General features: G+C 57.3%; 2 protein-coding genes across 4 annotated transcripts; both read right to left on the bottom strand.

Annotated features, from left to right (window-relative positions):
* Positions 1-82: 82 nt before the first annotated feature.
* On the bottom strand, positions 83-4,748 carry CCNB3 (cyclin B3). 3 transcript variants are annotated; one of them, XM_069015827.1, is made up of 12 exons: positions 4,655-4,748; positions 3,861-3,979; positions 3,696-3,779; positions 3,416-3,534; positions 2,836-2,938; positions 2,418-2,519; positions 2,149-2,241; positions 1,754-1,891; positions 1,159-1,314; positions 727-876; positions 415-545; positions 83-263 (listed from the first exon to the last, which is right to left on the bottom strand). In XM_069015827.1, the coding sequence occupies exons 1-12, from the start codon at positions 4,656-4,658 to the stop codon at positions 191-193; spliced, it is 1,272 nt and encodes a 423-aa protein (XP_068871928.1). In that variant the 5' UTR covers positions 4,659-4,748; the 3' UTR covers positions 83-190. The 3 variants fall into 3 exon arrangements, with proteins under 3 accessions (XP_068871928.1, XP_068871927.1, XP_068871929.1); XM_069015826.1 differs by lacking the exon at positions 4,655-4,748 and adding an exon at positions 4,548-4,551; XM_069015828.1 differs by lacking the exon at positions 4,655-4,748 and adding an exon at positions 4,548-4,551 and having other exon boundaries at positions 2,418-2,516.
* A 2,958-nt stretch (positions 4,749-7,706) lies between these two features.
* LOC138110264 (protein eva-1 homolog C-like) lies at positions 7,707-16,854 on the bottom strand. Its single transcript, XM_069014973.1, has 8 exons — positions 16,773-16,854; positions 13,566-13,765; positions 10,764-10,887; positions 10,422-10,574; positions 10,113-10,256; positions 9,882-9,953; positions 9,443-9,532; positions 7,707-8,747 (listed from the first exon to the last, which is right to left on the bottom strand). Exons 1-8 carry the CDS (start codon positions 16,852-16,854, stop codon positions 8,362-8,364), a joined length of 1,251 nt encoding a protein of 416 aa, XP_068871074.1. The 3' UTR covers positions 7,707-8,361.
* Between the last annotated feature and the right edge of the window lie 1,490 nt (positions 16,855-18,344).

Raw genomic sequence — 18,344 nt, 5'->3', positions numbered from 1 at the left:
AGCGAGGGGAAGTACAATACTGAGGCTCACAGTCTACAGTGCCAGCATATATGACAAACACATTTTATTAACAGTTACACATGACTTTTTTTTCCCCCCCCTCCTCAGTTAAAATTACTATTATTTATGTACATGGTACCACCCTGCTTGAGGGCACTCCGTTATTTACAGGCTTATTTACAGAGTAGGGCTAGCAGCTAGTGAGTGCCTCCTCGAGCTTGAGCATGTCCATGGGGGTGACTTTGGCAACCTCAAAGAAGACCCTGGAAGGAACATGTTGGCTTAGGCCTCAACCACAGCCCTGACACCCATCCTCCAGGGCTCCCAGATCCCTACAGAACCCCAGGGTGCATGCTGGTGGTGTCGCTCCTTGCAGCAGGGCCAAGCCTGAGACAGAGCCCCTGTGACACTCACCTGTGCGAGTACTTGCTGCGCACAGCATTCAGCTTGTCGTGGGGCTGGTATGTGAGGAGGAAATTCAGCCTCTTCACCAGGGGGTGCAGGTCCTGGGCACTGTACCCACTGTAGTACTCCAGTGTAGGGGTCTGCAAGGGGACAGCGGGGCTAAGCTGTGTCCTCTCAATGACAGGACAGCCATCATCTTCCCTGTCCAGCATCCAAATCTGATCATAGCCCTAGAGCATCACCCCACTCACTGGTCCATTGCCTCCCTGCCGTGCCTCCCAGGGTGCCTCAGCAGGGACAGGGAATTAGGCAGGTACTCACCCAGCCCCCAAGGTTTTTCATGGTAAGTGCCAGCAGCAGGCAGCTGGCAGCCAGCTTCGAGGGGCTCTCGCGGGCATAGTCGTACTCCTGCAGGGTCATCTCGCAGAGGAAGCGGGCCAGTGTCAGTGTCTCCATGGTGGCATGAGCACACTACAGCCAATGGGCAGGGAAAGGCTCAGCCTTTTGAGCAATGCTGCTCCCCTTCCCAGCCTTTTTGGGATCTAGAATGCTGCCTCTGGGGCACAAGACGGATCCCACGCACCCAGCCTATCACAAACCACCACCCTCACCCCTCTTGAGGGGACCTGGACAGTTTCCTTGCTGCCAACCGGGAGCCTGAAGCTCCAGCAATGCAAGTCACCATCCCATGGAGCTAACAGAAGGGGTGCCTGGAGATACCTGGACACCAGCCCACCCTGCAAATGCACTCACCTTGGCAAAGCGCCGCAGGAAGCGGTAGGGGATGGGGATGTTGATATCGAACTTGAGGGTGCTGAGGATGCTCATCTCCATAGCAATAAGCTCCTCCCGCTTGTAGGCATCATCGCAGATATAGAGGAAGTCATCCACACATGGTGGGCACCGCTCCTGCGGGGGCACAACTGCTCAGCACCCCAGTGGGGATTCACCCTGGCCCCAACTCAGGAGATCCTACCCCTCCCACAAGCCCTGTAAGTGTTCATGTGCTGCCAGACTCAGCAAGGACTGTTAACACCACCCTGTGGGACTTGTGTGGTGTCCGCACTCCTCCAGCCCTTGGCTTTAACTCCATGCCTGCATGAGGTGAACTAAGGTATCCTGATGGTCTCTGCAGAGCAGAGAAAAGGTGGTACTCCAGTGACACCAGGAGACAGGATTCAGCCCACCATGACTGGATTCGCAGCCCTTGGGACAGGAAGGAGGAACATGACAGACATGCCATCTCAGCAGCTCTCAGCAGTGGCCCGGCCTTCTCCAAAACCCCACAGGGGCAAGAGAGGCACAGCCCCTCTGCCCCTGCACCCCAGGACAGCACACAAAGAGTCACCTCAAATTTGGAGGCAATGAGGATGGCAGTGGAGCCGATGAGCTGCAGCTTCTCCCTCATGCTCACCACCTCCACCAGGTAGTGGTCCACCAGCTTCACAGCCAGGTATAGTGTCTCATGGTTCAGCTCAAAGTTCTCCTGCAAGAATGAGAGCGGGGGTCATAACAGAGTGTCAGACAGAAGTTAGGCCTGCCCAGCCCCACCCAGCTCTCACAGAGGCCAGGGGTGCCCATGGGCCAGGCTCAGAGGGAGGGATATAGGCTCATCCCTAGCCCACACAGGGGGAGGATCAGCTCTGCACTGGGAATGCTTGCAGGAGCCTCTGCCAGTGCACTGAGGTCACATGTGCCAAAGGCAGCATGGGGGCTGCTCTGCAGAAAGCTGTGCACTCTCACCTGCACCTCCACCATCCAGTCCACAAGGATAGCGCGCATGTCCCCACTGATGTCTGTCTGCTTCTCCATGTAGTCAGGAAGCATGAATTTTTCCTGCCAAAGAGCCAGCTGTCAGGGACAGGGCAGACATCCCCACCCTCAGAACAAACCCCTTTCCACCCTGTGCAGGCCCCTGCCAGGTGGTCAGAGCCTCTGGGCAGTCAGTGGCCCTGCCTGCAGTTACTCCTTCCCCAGACAGGACTGTCACCCCCTGGACAGGCATCACGCACCTCTCTTTCCCGCATGTATTCAAAGATCTCCTTGGCATACTCTGCATTGGCATAGGGGTCACCCAGCTGCTCCTTGTCAATGTCCTCCACTGCTGGTACCTGCTGGCATGGAAGAGGCAGCAATAAGGGGGAGGCCCTGTGGGTGCTGGTCACCCTGTTGGGGCAAGGCTGCTGCCCCTCTGCACCCCCCTTTTCCTACCTGCCCTCATCACCCTGCAGTCCCTGCCCCACTCTTTCCCATGGGAGGATTCTTGAAGGAAGATGGTGGTGTGCTTTACCCCCCTCCCCAGCTTTCCATCACACTGGCCAAAGTCTCTCCAAGGTCCAGAGCACTGCCTGGTGCCTCAGTACCACCAGTGGCAGCCACAGACCAGTGCTGTGATGGGCCTGGGGCAATGCTGCAGCCCAGGGTCCCTACCCTCTCCTCAGGAGGCTTCAGTTCCTGCACAGACACCGGCTTCTCTGGAACAGGATTCACTATCGGCTCTGCAGGAGCTGTTGGGGGAGTTTTCTTCATTGACCTGGGAAGGACAAGAGCATAAATCATTGGCCAAATTTCTTGGCTGAAAGGGGCCTTCCAGAGACTCTTGCTGCTTCAGGAAGGGGCCAAACCACACCTAAAATATACCCACAGACTCTTAGAATCACTTAGGTTGGAAAAGACTGTTAAAGATATTGAGAACAACAGTTCCCCCAGCACTGCCATGCCCACCACTAAACCATGTCCCCAAGAGCCACATCCACATGACTTTTAAATCCTTCCATGGAAGGTAACTCTACAACTGTCCTGGGCAGCCTGTGCCAGGGCTGGACAGCCCTTTTGGGGAAGCTTTTCCTAATATCCAACCTAATCCTCCCCTGGCACAACCTGATGCCATTTATAGTAGATATACTATTTCTCCCCTGCATCTGGCAGGGTCTCCATCACCCAAGGGAAGCCCCCACTATTCATCCCCATGGGACAAGTTTGCAGCAAACCCCTGTCTCCAGCTACTCACTTTTTTAGGTTGATCTCGTTGTTCTTGGCCACCTCCAAGGCATTATGTGCCTTCTGTGCCTTGGGTGGAGCAACTTTCACAGCCTCCTTCTTCCCTGCCACCACCTGGTTCTTGTGAGCCTGTTTGGGTCAGAACAGGGGGATACAGGGGCTGCACAGTGGAAAGCAAGGTATGCCCTGCAGGAAGACCTCTCCTCTTCCTAATGGGCATGGGGCATGCCCCCCCACCATGGGGGGCTCACACTGGGCACCAGAACCCCCACCCTCACAGAAGCACTCACATTGGTGATGTCCCCGAATGCTGATCTCTTCTTGGGCCCACCCTGGGGTGAGGACGAAGACCTCTTGGCATGACAGCTCTCCTCCTGCAAGAGAGGCTGTTAGAAGATGGTGGTCAGCTGCCCCACAGAAGCACCCCTACAGCCCTCACCTGGCTCGGTGCTCACCTTCTCGGGGTCGACATTCTCTGTAGCAGGGCCTACCTTGCCTGCTCGGGACTGCTTGGTAGTCAGCATCTTGGCATTGCGTGGCAACGGCATCCTCTCCCTTGGTCTCTGCGAGCAAGCTGGGGGCAAAGCAGGATGTGATGGGGGCTGCTGCTGGCCTGCCTCCAGGGACACCCTCCCATCTTGGGGCAGAACAGGGGGGCATTTGTCCCTCCTGGGGGTTAGCACAGCAGGACTGACCCCTTCCCTGAGCACGGCAGGAGGGTAGTGCCCCGAGACAAGCCCAGGCAAGGGACAAGTCTGGCTAGGGGTCCAGGGATGAAGGGACATGGACCCCAAAGACCGCCACCAAAAGCACTCTGCTGGGCGAGGTGGGACAGGCAACTCCCAGATTCCTGCATCCCAGAGAAGGATGCAAGGGCTTGCATTTCCTCGGAGAGCTCGTGGTCTTGGAGATCTCCCCTACAACCCTCAGGGTCCCCTGGAGAAGTCGGGAGTCCCAAAGTTCCCCTCTCCCCTGCACCCCCCGGAGTTCCCTAGGGGAGTCGGGGGTCTTGGACGCGCCCACTCCCTTGCACCCTCGAGGGTCCCCACGCCTGCCACCACCTAGGGGTCCCAGCGCTGCCCACTTCCCCGCAGCCCCCGGAGACCCCACTCACCCAACCCCAGGGCGTCCCCCCCAGTCACCCATGCCCGGGGTGTCCTCTCCTCACTCACCCACGCCCGGGATGTCCCCTCCCCCATGCCCGGTTCCCCCCACTCACCCACGCCCGGGATGTCCCCTCCCCACTCACCCATGCCCGGTCCGCTGTCCCCGCACCTCCGGCCCCGGCGCTTTTGAAAGTAGCAGTTCGGTAGCGGCCGGCCAGCACTGGCCGAGCCTCGTCCAATCAGAGTGCGAGGCGGTGCCAGGCGGTGGCCAATCGGCGGGCGCAGAGGGATGCAGTTGCTAAGGGGCAGGGCGGCAGGGTTTAAAATTCAACGCCAGCGGCCAATGGAAGGGCGGGCATGCGGCAGGGGCGGGGCGAGCACCGGGCCGAGCGGGCAGTGATTGGTGGGCGTGGGTGCCGTTTAAATCCGTTCAGTGGGGCCCGGCGGGAGCCCCGTAGAGTGGGGAGCCCCGGCGTGGCTGGGGGAGCGGCGCTGGCTTTGCTGTCCTCCGGGGCGGGTGGAGCGGCTCTGGGGGCCACTGGGTCCTCTGCCTCCGCCCGCAGCCGAGGCTGTGGGTCCCAGACCTCGGGGCTGCCCTTTCCCAATGGGCTGGGGAGCTCTGGTTTGGGGGACAGGGTGTGCTGGCCGTGCACCTTCCTTGACCCGGTGTCGGGAACAGAGGATTCGGATCGCTTGGAGAATCACAGAACGGTTTGGGTGAGAAGGGACCTTAAGCTCATCCTGTTCCACCCCCTGCCGTGGGGAGGGACACCATCCACTATCCCAGGTTGCTCCAAGTCCCATCCGACCTGGCCTTGGACACTTCCAGGGATCCAGGGGCAGCCACAGCTTCTCTTGCCACCTGTGCCAGGGCCCCCCACGCTCACAGGGAAGATATTTTTCTAGTATCTAGTCTAACCCTACTTTCACTATCTGAGGTACCACAGGAGCAGTGTTCATGTGGCGTTGTACAGGCATGACTGACTAAGTTCAGGGTGAGGCTCACTGGGACTGCCACAGCAACCAGGACAGGGTCAAAGTTACCAAGGCACATGTCACAGTCACTGTACTATGGGGTTATAGGCAATACCAGCTGCCTACCAAACATCTGCTGAGGGTAAGAGCACTCTGTGTGTATCGAGGACCAGCCTTGAGGGCATTGCAGTTCTTGAGGAGACCCCTGCCATGCAGCCAGGCTCACTCAGGCTGTCAGTTGGCTTGCAGTCAATTTCCATGCATCAGGAAAGGAGTGCATGAGACTCCTCACACCCACAGCTTGCTTTGTTCCTTGATAAACTAGTCTTGGAAAAGCCACCCACTTTTCATGTGTCAGACACATGATCCATGTTCATATACTTGATACTCACTGTATCACTCTGCTCCTTTGTGAGTTTCCAGCGCAGTCCTTTGCTCATGCCACCACCATGCAGTAGTCCCGTGCCCTCAGCAACTCTTGGGGGCTTTTCAGAGCCACTGAGCTCTGGCTCAAGTGAAGCCCCCACTGAGGTAAACTCAGCAGAGCTCAGCACTGCAGCAGAGGAGAGCTTCCCCCAGCCACCAGGTTCCCAGAAAAACCTTTCAAATTCCTAAGTTTAACCCAAGAAAATCCTTTCAGATAATTCCACACCCATGTGCTGCTGTTGCAGGTGGAGCTGATGAACCCCTGGCCAAGGAAACACAGCAGTGCCAGCATCTGAGGGGATTTAAACCTGCTGCCCAAGGGCCACATGGGTAGGATCAGGCACATGGCTTGGGCTGCATGCAGGCAGCTCTGCCACATCTCCAGCAGAAAGACCTGGGTCATAGACAGCCAGGAGCAGAACTCTGCTCACAGGTCCAGTGGAGGTTTAAACCTGGGTCCCTTCGGTCCCCAAAACTGGTCAGGGCTGCTGCAGCTCCAGTCCATCTTGTTTCCTCCTGTCATTGCATCTGTCCCCAGCTTGGGGCCTTCCTGAGGCTTGCTTGCTATTGGGTTGGGATCCTGTGGGACCCAGGTGCCTGCCTTTCCCCGTGCATGTTAAGGCAGGGCATAGCCCAGCCAAAAATACAAATTGGGTGCATACTAGCCAGGCAGAGCCAGGACACATCCCACTGCCAATGGAAACCTGGTTATCCTGTGGGGTAAGATCCTCAGCCAAAACTCCCATCCAAGTCTGCCCACGGCTCTGTGGAGGCTGGGATAAGCTGCCTGCTTTGGGACAGGCTCATGTCTGCCTGTCCTGCCCAGGCTTGGCACTGGGAAGCTGGCTTTTCCAGTTTCTGAAGCACTGCCATGCTGGTGCTCCTGGTGGAGCTCTTGGGAATCCCAGCCCTGCTGCAGGGGTGCAACTCACACCACACAAGCTGAAATCATCCCTGGATGTGGGGGATGTGGGATAAAAGATGAGGAGAGCAAGAAGTGCAAAGTGAAGCCATGGGTGTGCAGCAGGATCTGTGCCAGCTGTCCAAGCATTGAGGCAAAACTGTGGTCTCAGTCCTGCCCACAGTCTAAGGATGCTGGGGGCCAGTTGGAGGTGAGAGCTCTGCAAGCTCTCGTTGGGCTCTGACATTCCCTCAGCAAACCCCCAAATCAGGTAGAATGCAGGTCCTTGGCTCCTCCCACTAGACTCTGCTGCCTAGCTCCCACTGGCCTCTAGCTGCTAGCTCAAGAGCATCTGTGCCTGATATGTCCCTGAAGAGAGCTGGGTTTCTGCTTCCATCCAGCCTCTTTCCACAGCACTAAAAAAGCCTGCACTGCCTTTTCAAGCTGGAGCAGACCTCAGCCCCAGCCTGGCTTCCTGGCACTGCAGGACAGCCAAGAAGCCCCTCTGCATGGTATCTGGGGGCCTTTGCTCCAGGATTGCTTACCAGTCAGGAAGCCCCAGGGTCAAGAAGAGAAGCAAGGACAGGGAAGCATCATTCCTCAGACCCAGATGGACTGCTTTTCCCCATTTCCCTTCCCCAGGCCAAAACCTTATCCCTTCCTGTGGTAAAACAGGCCCAACTTGTTACTTCCCATAGCCAAGTGCCAGAAGCACTGGTGGGAGGCAAGGTACTTCTCTGCACAGGGAGGGCTGAACTCGGCCTCTTCCTTTTTCCCTTTTTCATTACTAATGGCCAAGGTCAGGGAGAAATGTGCCCAAGAGCTGTTGCATTTATTTACTGGAAAAAAACACAGCAAGTTAAAACTTGGGGCTCTGCTGCCGCTGGGGAAAGCACAGAGCAACACAGCGTGGCAGAGCTCCTGAATGGAGAGTGAGAGCCAGTGTCATGCTGAGCTGCCAGTGGCCCCAGCGTGGGGAGTAGCTCCCTTGGCACAGCAGGGCCACATGGCATGCACTGTGGTGGGGCTGTGCTGGTGGTGCCTGCTGTGCTTGCACACCCACTCCACCTGTGTCTCCCTGTGTCCTGGCCGTTCCTGCCTCTGCTGCTGGCACAGTGCCTGAGTGCAGGGTGCGTTTGCAGCCCCAGGAGTGGAAGCCAGTACCCAAGGAGAAATAAGAGCAAACAGCCTTGAAGGGCTCAGTGTGGGCTTGGCACACCTGATGAGGGTTCAACTCTAGAGCCAGATGATGTGAGCTGAGAACAGGGAGGTTAGGTTAGGGTTAGTGGTGTGTCTGTGGCAAAGGAGCCAGTGGCCCACAGAGCCATTACACAGCCCCTCATCACACCCAGGGACTGCATGTCACCCCCAGGCTAGTTTCCATGGTGGTGGAGCAGTGAGTTGATGGACACGCTGGAGCTGCCATGACCCTGCTGCCTCTCGGGATGTCCAGTCGCCCCAAGGAGCCCAAACTCTTATGTCTGTCTGATATCAGATCCCACTGAGCCTGCACCCTTCTGCTGCTCTCCAGCCATTTTCTTCCAGTTCTTATTTGGTGGCCGATTTGATCTTGTGTATGGCATACGGGCTTGACTCCCTGGGCATCCAGATCTCCTCCCCACTGTGGCCCTGGTGCTCCACTGCTCCCTCCATAGCTGCTGTCAGCTCAGGGCTGAAGATGCTGTCAGTGGCCCGGTAGGTGCGGGTGAGGCGGCGGAAGGAGGAGTCTGAGGAGCTGTCATCAGGGACGTCTTCATCCTGCTCATCCCGCAGCTTGGTCCTGCCCAGTTCCGAGCTGCTCCCCAGCTCTGGATCTTTGAGAGCCTCCCCCATCTCCTGGAGGAAGGTCGTTTTGGGGCTGATGATGCACAGCAGCAACATGAGGCCTCCTGAGACTCCACAAAGAAAGTAGAGGGCAACTTTCTCTGGGACACCTGAGGGGAAAAGAAAAGAAAGACACCAAGGTACAAACTGCTCTGCAGCCTGTATCAGTGCCTGCAAAGCCCCTTTGCCAGGCATATGGGAATAAGAGGAGCAGAGCAGGGATGCCCTCACCACCCAGGCTTGCAGAGGCAGGACAGACCCTACCCCACTGACCATGGAAGTGTCACCTAGAGCCTCATCAGCACCCACCAGTCCTGAAATGTGCCTTTCCCCAAAGGAAACCTCCATTGGGATGGGGATTAGGCAGAGCAGAGAAAAGAATAATCCTTTGGGGGATTAAATGAGTAATTTCCTCTGGCAAGGGAAATTTTTGCCTACAGAGAGCTGGTCTCTATCAGTACCTGCAGACAGGGCAGGAAGGAAAAGACCCAGGGCAGGAAGGAAAAGGGTAATCTGGCCTATTGGAAGAGGAAGACCCACAGGCAGGCCTGTAGCCACACCATGACTCTTGGTGCTGTGGGACTTTGGGGCTTGTTCAACCTCTGAACTCCTGCCCTACCTGTCCACCCCCAAACCCAGCATGGGCCCTAGTCCTTTGTGTGCCTGTTGACCCTGCGGGAGAGGTCTGGGATCTGGCTGCCTCTGAGATGAGCCCTGGGTTGAGCTGGGGCCATCCGGAACCCCAGCCACCCCCAGCCTGTCCTGTTCCCCTGAGTGCTGCGTGAGACCCAGGGAGGGCACGTACCCCAAAGGTGGGCAAAAGCTTCCAGAGAGCTAGTAAAAATCATGCGGTCTTCCTGGAGCCTGGAGAACCTGGGGCCTTTGTACCAGCCACCTGCAGTGACAAGGGGGTGCAGGCTGAGACATGAGGTGCTCTCAGTGCTCCGTGTCCCGGCTGCCTACTCCTGCTTGTCCTTCCCCATACCACACTCCATCCTTCCTGCACAAATGCTCTGCTGCCTGCAGGGATGACCCTGTGTGTCTTCCCCTCCCCTGCTCCAGCAGATGCCACCTCCAGCCCCTCAGACACGGGCACTGACCAAGGGATGGCTTCCACCATGGAACAGAGGTGATAGGCTGGAGCTGGTACCAGGGATGCAGACAGGCCATGGAAGGGCTGGTTCACCCAAGCATGGACATGGTGCCACACTGTTTGTGGTGTAACCTCCCTTCCCCCACATTACCATGCATGTAGTCCGAGAGCAGGAAGGGGTCCGAGGTGTCAGGGCCCACCTCCTCCAGCAGTTGCTTGGGCACTGCAGGGAGAGCACACACCAAGCATCACCACCCTGCTCCTCCCCTGCAGCCCCTGTGTGCCTGGGGAGCCCCATGCCCCTGCCTGCCTGGCATGGGGTGGGCACAGCAGACACTCCACCAGTGGCCCCTGTGCCCCTGGCTCCGTGGGGAGCTCTCACCACAGGTGTAAGAGACTCGCAGCTGCTTCTTCATGCCAGGGAGGCATGGGTCCCCAAAGGTGGCCTTGTCAGCAACCACGGTGCAGTTCCCCTTGCGGTGGCATTTCTTGGAGACCCTGCGCAGAGCATCTGGAGCCACACACTCTGCAGAGACATAAGGCATGGACCCATGGGCAGAGCTGCCTACCCCTCCCTGCTGGGTATCAGCCAGCTGAGGCCATGGGACACAGGTACAGCCCAGTGGTGGACTTGTGCCATATTCTCTGCATGGTTCTTGTCCCATCTCTGTCTCGAACCATTTTAGCATACCTATATGGGGTCCTCCAGTGTTCAAGGCATCACACTCTGGTTTGCCCCGCAGGAATCGTCCATAACTTGCAGAATAAATGGCCAGGATGGATTTTGGTCGACACTGCAGCCTAAGCTTGTCATTCTCGCACACGGTCTTGACCCGATGGTTCCCTGGGGAGTGACATCACAGAGTGTCCCAATGCATCCTGAATCACCTGCAGCCTCTCTCTTAGGCCAAGGGGAGGGTTGAAAGAAGGCTGCAAGGTACAGGAGTAGCCATGCTCTCCTTCCTGCCCCTTTCTGAGCAGCTGAGGTCAGGAAGAGCCCATGCAGTGTTGCCCAGACTGTGCTCCACCTCACCTGGCTGGCACTTGTAGGAAGCGATGAGATACTTGTGTGTCCCAGGGCATGGGTCTGGCCCAAAGACCTGGCTGTGCACTGAGAACTGGCACCACTGCTGGTCCTGGCACTCAGCCAGCAGCTTCTGGAGAGCAGAGTGGAACAGATGTGAGTTGGGTGAGAAGTCCTGAGGCTATTCTCACCTCCTGTCCCTCAGTGCCACCACCTCAGGGAAATGGCCTCTTGCCCCACAGCTGCTTCTGCCCACCCCTGATGCAGACATGCCAATTCCAATGCCCATTCCTGAACCAGTTCCTCCCCTGCATCCACAGTGAGCTGTGTGCCAGCACAGGTCTGCTACTACCTGTGCTGGCATCCCAGTACCACACCACGCCGCGCATCTCTAACACCTGTGCAGGTGCGCGCTGACACTGCCCCGTGCGCTCGCGTCCCCGCGGTCCGTGCAATGTCCCCGCGCGGCCACAAGATGGGGACAAGGGTTCACCCACGGGCCGGCCGGGCCCCACCGGTGACCGAGGTGGCCGCGGCCGCTCTCCCCTCCTGCGCACGCGGCCAGCCCGCGGGTGGCCACGGCAGGCCCTCGGTTCTGGCAGGAGTCTCTGGGTAGCCCGGCCTCGGGTGGCTGTGGGACTCCCTGCCCCTATGTCCTCCTCTTTGTCGCCGCAAGTCCCACAGCAATGGCTCCGCAGCGGAGCAGAGGCTGCCGGCAGCAGGGAGCAGTTTACGCCCTTGCTGCCGCCTCGTGACTCAGGCCCGGGGATCCCAGCACCCAAAACGGAGCCCCTTCTCATGTCTCCTTCCCCTCCTCTGTCCCTGTCCCTCCTGCCCAGCTTAGGACCGAGCCTCCCCTTAGTCTTCACTGGCTGCCAGAAGGGAAATTCACTAAGGAAACAGAAGTAATCTCTCTTCCCAGTTGCTGCCTGAACGGAGCTGAGCCTTGTCAGCAGCTCTGCTCTCTGCCCTCCAGACATCCCTGCTCCTTAAGCAGGAGCGGGTATCCCAGCCCTGTGCCAGCATGGCCACCCCACTGTTCGCCCAGTATGAACCTGAGCTATACGGACCTGCTCTCACTTTCCAAGCACCTGTGCCAGGCCATATTCTGCATCCTGCAGGGAGGGGGACCCTGACCTGTGGGTGGTTCATGGGTCCAGCCTGGTGCCATGCCAGCGTGGTCGAGCTTGGTGCTTGCAGACCTCCTGGGACATACAGGATCCCAGGAGGGGATGTACGACTGCAGCAGAACCAGGCAGGAAAGCCCTGTGAGCTCCTTAGCAGGGCACTGGCTCCTCAGCTCTTTTTCCTCTTCTCCAGCTCATTCCCTTTTCCTGCAGGCAGCTGCAGTCACTGGCTTTGCTGCAGGTTTGTCCCAGCCCTAGCAAGGAGCTGGAACAGGGTCTTAGAAAAGCAGCACATGAAACAATGTCCCCATCGAGGGACCCAGGCATCAACTTTGGGGAGGTTCCATCCCTTTTCTTCTGTGAGCCTCTGCTTTCCTACCCTTTCCCTGCATCAGCTGCTGTCATCAAACAGAGCCCCTTTGGTCCGCTTCATTAATCCACTCCCTGGGACCTGCCAGCACAGATGGGGCTGCTTCTGGCTGGGGAAGAGCCAAGCTGTGTGCTAACCCCAGGAGGATGCAGCCACAGGGGTGAGCACAGCATCTCGTGGGGCCCTGTCTCACTTCGTGAGCCCAACACCTTGGCTACGGCAAAGCTCCTCTCCCAGAAGCCAGCCCCAGCTTCCCGGGCTTTCTCCAAGCTTGCTGCTTCCTGTGGGATTGCAAGCCAGCTCAGGACACAGCAGTGCCTCCTGCCAGGCTCCACTCTGGGATGCATGACAGAACATCTCTTCCACCCTTATCTTCCAAATATGGTCTAGGAAAAGGGCCCCACAGTGAATCACAGATGATGCAAAACTGTGAGGAGCTGTTGACTCCCTCAAAGGCAGGGAGGCTCCACAGAGAGACCTCGACAAATTAGAGGACTGGGCAGTCACCAACCATAGGAGTTTCAATAAGGAAAAGTGCTGGATTCTGTACCTGGGATGGGGCAACCCTGAGTGTATGGACAAACTGGGGAATTTGATGTTGGAAAGCAGTGCTGCAGCAAGGGTCCTGGGGGGTCCTGGTCAACAAAAAGCTGAATATAAGCCAGCAGTGCCCTGGCAGCCAGCAGGGCCAACCATGTCCTGGGGGGTTCAGCCAGGCCAGGGAGGGGATTGGACAGCTCTGCTCTGCAGTGGGTAGCCTCACCGTGAATATTGTGTGCAGTTTTGGTCACCACAATATAAGAAAGATATTAAACTATTAGAGAGCATCCAAAGGAGGGCAATAAATATGGGGAAGGGCCTTGAGGGGAAGCCTTATGAGGACTGGCTGAGGACACTTGGTCTGTTCAGCCTGGAGGAGTCTGAGGGGGATCTCATTTCAGTCTACAACTTCCTCGTGAAGGGAAGAGAAGGGGCAGGCACTGATCTCTCCTCTGTGGTGACCAATGACAGGACCCAAGGGAATGGGCTGAAGTTGTGTCAGGGCAGGTTTAGGCAGGATATTGGAAAAAGGTTCCTCTCACAGAGGGTGGTTAGGAACACCCAACCAGAGAAGTGGTCTCAGCACCAAGCCTAACAGAGTTCAAGAAGTGTTTGTGAGTCTTTGATTCTGTGATTCTGTAATCCTGCTGCTGGTAAAAACCTCCTCAGGGCACAGGGAGGCTGCATTGCCTGCAGTCCCCCAGCCTAAGCAGGCAGCTCAGTGATGCGGAGACAGAGGGATATGCAGCCTGGCCCCTGGGATCCCTCCCTTACCAGGTGGGCAGTGGCAGACGTGCATTCGGTGCTCTCCTGGGAGACATTGTTGGGGCTGGGGCAGAGGTTGGTGCTGGGCACACGACGCCCATAGAAGGCACCGAGGATGCTGATGGTGGTTTTGCGAGGGCAGACGATGAGAAGCTGCTCTCCATCGCAGGTGTGGGCAGTGTGGTTCCTCAGCACCTTGCGCAGGTACCCTGGAAGAGGAAATCAGGGGAGGCATTGTCCAAAGGAGACATCAGGGCCACGGCAGTGGTGGCACTTGGGCACCCAAATCCTGGTGGCAGTGAGGATGTCTTGTGATGATGCACTTATGGGGTGAACAGGATCAGAGCAGGACAGCAGCAGAGAAGATGGGCTTGTAGCAAACCTTGCATACAGCATTGCTGCTGAGAGCCTGGAAAGCAGCACGGAATAGCTAAACTGGTTAGCAACAGGAAGGGAAAGCGGGAGGCAGTACAGCAGGTCAGAGAAGGTGGGGAAAACCCATAAGGAGTCATCAAGTGTTTAGAGAAAATCAGGCTTGCTATGGAGCCATGGTGGGGAGAGAACAAGGGTGAGCCAGAGATGGTCCCCCAGTGATGATCCCTGGAGTCAGGGTGAGGTGGATGCACTCTGTCACAAGTCTGTCACAAGTTGAGCCATGAGCCGGATGAGAGAAGGGTCCAGGGGCTGCTGCAGGCTCCCACAGCTGGCTGGGTCAGTATGGATTAGTGTGAGCCACAAAGTCATCACCTGAGCCCAGCTGGCCTCAGGTCTCTGCTGAAGAAGCCCAGTGTATTGGTCCAAACCATTCCTGGCCCACAGCCTTTTCAATGGGCGCTGGCTCTTCCCTCCTTGAATTCCCATCACAGGATGCTTCTCTCTTTCAATCCCTCCTACTTTGTGTCCCAAACTACTGCCCCTGTTGTTTTCCCTACAGGAAACAGGGGGACAGCAAAGTGGGACTGTCCTGCCTGGCCTCTCCAAGGGCTTAACATGTAGCATTGCCTCCAGTTGGCATTGGCTGTACTGGGTGGGCAAGGAAGCTGTTTTAGTAACAGCTCTTCAAGCTGCCAGGTGCTCTGAGCAGGCACCAGTTGCTGGAGAAGGCTGAGGAAGCAAGAAAAGCTGACAAAATGTAATGTGTCGGCCCTGAATGAAGCCATTTGTGGTTTTGAGTAAAAAAAAAGCAAAGGGAAAGCATAATTTTGAGGCTTGGGAGATGGGGACAGGGCAACATAGGGCTTCTGAGCATATTATAGACCCCAATCCCCAGCTGTGGGGTCTTTGGAGGAACTTGCACCTCAGCCCCAGGCCAGTGCTGGGCCCCAGAGCGGGACATGTACCCTGTCCCCCAACTCCCCGTGTGTCAAACTCCCCCAAACCAAGACAAGAAGGAGCACAAGCTCCCTCCCCTTCTCTGCAAACTGGTGCCAGGCTCAGCAGCACAAAGGGCCCCTTTCACCTTCAGTGCTGCCACTAACCCTTTGGCATCTGCAGTCAGCATCCCTCCCTGGGATGTCAGCGGGTGCAGCTGGGAGCTGCCTCCAGCCCGGAGTAAATCTCTCCCTTGGCATTATCCCTCACAAGCTGGGATGAGCAAGTGGGTGGCCACAGCATCCCAGAAGCAAGCCCTCAATTGCTTCTCTGCATGCTGGAGGAGAAAGGAAAGGAGAGGTAGAGGAGGGCAGATGGCAGTAGACAAAGTATTCTAGCCAGGTCAAAGCTCCAGTGCAATGCAAAGATGCTCTTTGAATGGCACTGAGCTGGACCAGCCCCTTGGGGTGCAGTGCCCACAAAGAGGGGGCAGGACAAACCCTGTCCTGTCCCTCTCCTCTGGTTGCCCCATATCACTGGATGCTGGGGGCTGTGAGGGGCACAGGACCCTGCCCAGGCTGCCCGCCCCCATCCCCTTCCTCTGCATCTGCTGCAGCAGTCCCACAGCTGCAGCACCAGCCCCACACCTGGCAGCAGTCAGGCTCTCCTGAAGGTTTCAGGGCCACCCCAGCCTTGACTTCTTCCTGGCACTGACTCCAATTCCACCTGCCCATACCCGACACTGCTGGATGTAGGGCTGCTTAAACCCCCCACTGCTGGACAGCCCTGGATGCAGAGGGCTCAGCCAAATCCTGGGGATGGTGGGGAACTCAGGGGAGAAATATGAGAAGAAATGGGTTTCCCCAAATCCAGCCTTGAGGCAGGCACCCTGTTCTGCTGTCATGCCAGCTGGCAGCACCAGTGGTTTGTGTTTTAAAACTGAGGCTTGAACACTGCAATGGGGGCAGAGGTTTCTTCATCACACTATTTTGGGCCAGTGAGCAGTTGTGAAGATGTTTTTTTGGGTGGAGCCATGTTGAGGAGGCTGTAGGCAGACTTTGTGAGTGATTTGTCCCAGTACAGCTGACTCAGTCTCCGGTGCTGTGGCTGTGCCGTTAGCTCTGCCCAGATGAAATCACATCCTCCTCACCGCAGCCTGCCCTGCAGCATCAGGCTTTCACCCACCTGGGCCTGGCTGAGCAGAGGGAAGGTGTGCATGGCTGTTCCCAGATGATCCTTGGGGAACGGCTGGTGCCCAGCCTGCCTGCACCTGTCCTGACTGTTCAAAGAGCTGGGGCAGAAGGGATCCCAAATTTCTGCATTGTCTACATCTATAAGGCTCACCAGCATGGCCCTGGGTAGAGCCTCTGACCCTTGCCGTGTCTCTTGGCAGGGAATCTTGCAGCACCCCTACTCACAAGTGGCACTAGCTGGGGCACAGCCACCACCTCCATCCAGGGACCAGGTACAGCTTCAGCCCAACTCTTCCCTCCCCTTCTCAGAACAGGAAAGGCTGGCAGGGCAGCCCTGGGTATTCCTTCAGCTCTACACACTGCCCAGCACCGAGGACATGAGCACTGTGGCTGGGGGGTGCTCAGCAAAGCTCAGGAACTGGCTTGGTATTTGTTTCTTTACATTTCTGTCTCCAAACTGTCCATGGGAGCACAGCAGAGCTGGGGAGCCACTCTTACGCACACCAGGGCTGTGGGATGTGTGCGGTGTGTTTTCAGAGAACAGCCCTGTGTGGGGATAAAGAAATCCCAAAGTTTTGGGGAAACTCACTTTGGCCTGCCATGGTTTATACCTCACTTGCCCCTACCCCACCAACCTGCTGTCACTTCACCCTCCCATCATACCAGTGCAGTCCTCAGCATCCCCCACCTCCCTGCCTTCACCCTGACTCACCGGACAGCTCCGGGCTGGCCTCCAGACGCACAGTGAAGCAGAGGAAGACTATGGTTACTGCTGGCCGGACCAGTCCGGCCATGGCACAACCGCTGTGTCCCACCCGGCAGCCTGTACCAGCCGGGGCCTTGGCGGTGGGTGGTGTCCGCGGGGCTGGCACTGCAGGGGGACAATGGCTCGCTTCTCTGCCCTGCTGAAGTCCCAAGGCTGGGCGGGCACGTGCACTCACTCTTAGCCTGCTGCCCGGGGCCAGAGGCTGCTCAGAACAGCTGGGTCACTCTCAGCACAGGAACACTTCTCCCAGGGCACCCTGTTACGGGTGATCTGTGCCTTGGCATCCCATTGCTGGCAGAGAAACTTGCAGCCCCTTCCCTCCCACCTCTGTTCCCCCTGGGCAGAGGAACAAGGCTTGGCAAGGTTTCCAAAGTACTCCCAGCTTTCTCCCAGACATGGTGAGGCAGAAATCCAGATACATATGTGCTGTAATCTCAATCTCAGCAAATGTCCGGCAATTCACTCTGTGAGGAAGAAGGGAAAGGCTCCCTGAACTGCCTCCCAGGCGGTTGTTCTTGCAGAAAAGACAAACACCCTTCCTGCACCCAACACTGTGAGAAGGGACCCCTTTGCTGCCACACTTCTGCCCCACACCCTCTGTGGGGTGAGGTATTGGGCACTCCAGCACTTTGTGAGGAGGGCACCGAGTCATACCATGCCTCCCACCTGCAGGACTTAAATTCCTGCCTACTGCTTCAGCTGCAGGGAAATGCCATGGACTGGAGCTGCTGGCTCTGCACCCAGCTGAGATCAGCAGAGACAGCAGCAGCTGGCAGTGCCAGGAGCCATCACAGCTCCCAGAGGCTCAGCATTGCCCAGGCAGGGGCAGATCAGGAGGCTGTGGCAGCAGCAGGGACTGGCACACATCACCTGGGGGTCCACAGCAGGAGCTGAGTGATGGGTGTCGAGCTCGTGATGAGGGTGCTGCCATGGCCCTGAGGGGCACTCACAGTGCCATCAATACATACCTCTTGATCATGAGAGTGTGAGTCAGTGTCCTGTCCCATTGAGTAGAGTTCCAAGTTCTCCCAAAATTTTGATGGGCAGAAAAAAGATGCCCCCCATCTCCCCACCCCTGCAGCCCCCGGTGTTAGCACCACTCTGGGCTGTGTAGCAGGACCAGGAGAAACATCGCTGTTGGGGCACCTCCTCCAGGGGTCTGCAAAATCTTTTCCCATCCTAATTGCCTTGGGGGGGGGGAATGCTGTCTGATCAGGGTTTGGTTATTTTGGGGAAAATTGGAGCTTCTCTGAGCTGGGGGGTGGGACGGGACTGAGTCAAGCATTGGGGATCCCCATTTTGTGCAGTGGAACCAGCTATGTAGTCTGGGGGTGTGAGACAGGTCTTGCCTAAGAGTTAAGCCTGTGTGTGCTGGGAAAGTGTCTCTGCAGCCAGGGTGATCTGGCAGCAAACAGTTCCCTCCCATCCTGGGGAGGAAAGCAAGCTGTTCATCCTTCCTGTGAAACAGCCCAGTTCCAGGAATGGGGCCCTACTGAAGGTCAGTCCTGAAGACATCCC

The sequence above is a fragment of the Aphelocoma coerulescens genome, chromosome 4A (assembly GCF_041296385.1).
Source record: "Aphelocoma coerulescens isolate FSJ_1873_10779 chromosome 4A, UR_Acoe_1.0, whole genome shotgun sequence".
Lineage (NCBI taxonomy): Eukaryota > Metazoa > Chordata > Aves > Passeriformes > Corvidae > Aphelocoma > Aphelocoma coerulescens.
Note: the sequence above shows the minus strand (reverse complement) of the source record. Positions and strands in the feature narration are given on the sequence as shown.

Coding starts and splice junctions, on each gene's coding strand:
- CCNB3 (XM_069015827.1), bottom strand. Junction 3,535..3,695: donor CATTCGGGGACATCACCAAT/GTGAGTGCTTCT, acceptor TGACCCAAACAG/GCTCACAAGAACCAGGTGGT. Junction 1,315..1,753: donor TCATTGCCTCCAAATTTGAG/GTGACTCTTTGT, acceptor GTGCCCCCGCAG/GAGCGGTGCCCACCATGTGT.
- LOC138110264 (XM_069014973.1), bottom strand. CDS start 16,854: ATGGCCGGACTGGTCCGGCCAGCAGTAACCATAGTCTTCCTCTGCTTC. Junction 10,888..13,565: donor CGTCTGCCACTGCCCACCTG/GTAAGGGAGGGA, acceptor TCTGCTCTCCAG/AAGCTGCTGGCTGAGTGCCA. Junction 9,533..9,881: donor GCTCTCGGACTACATGCATG/GTAATGTGGGGG, acceptor TTGTCACTGCAG/GTGGCTGGTACAAAGGCCCC.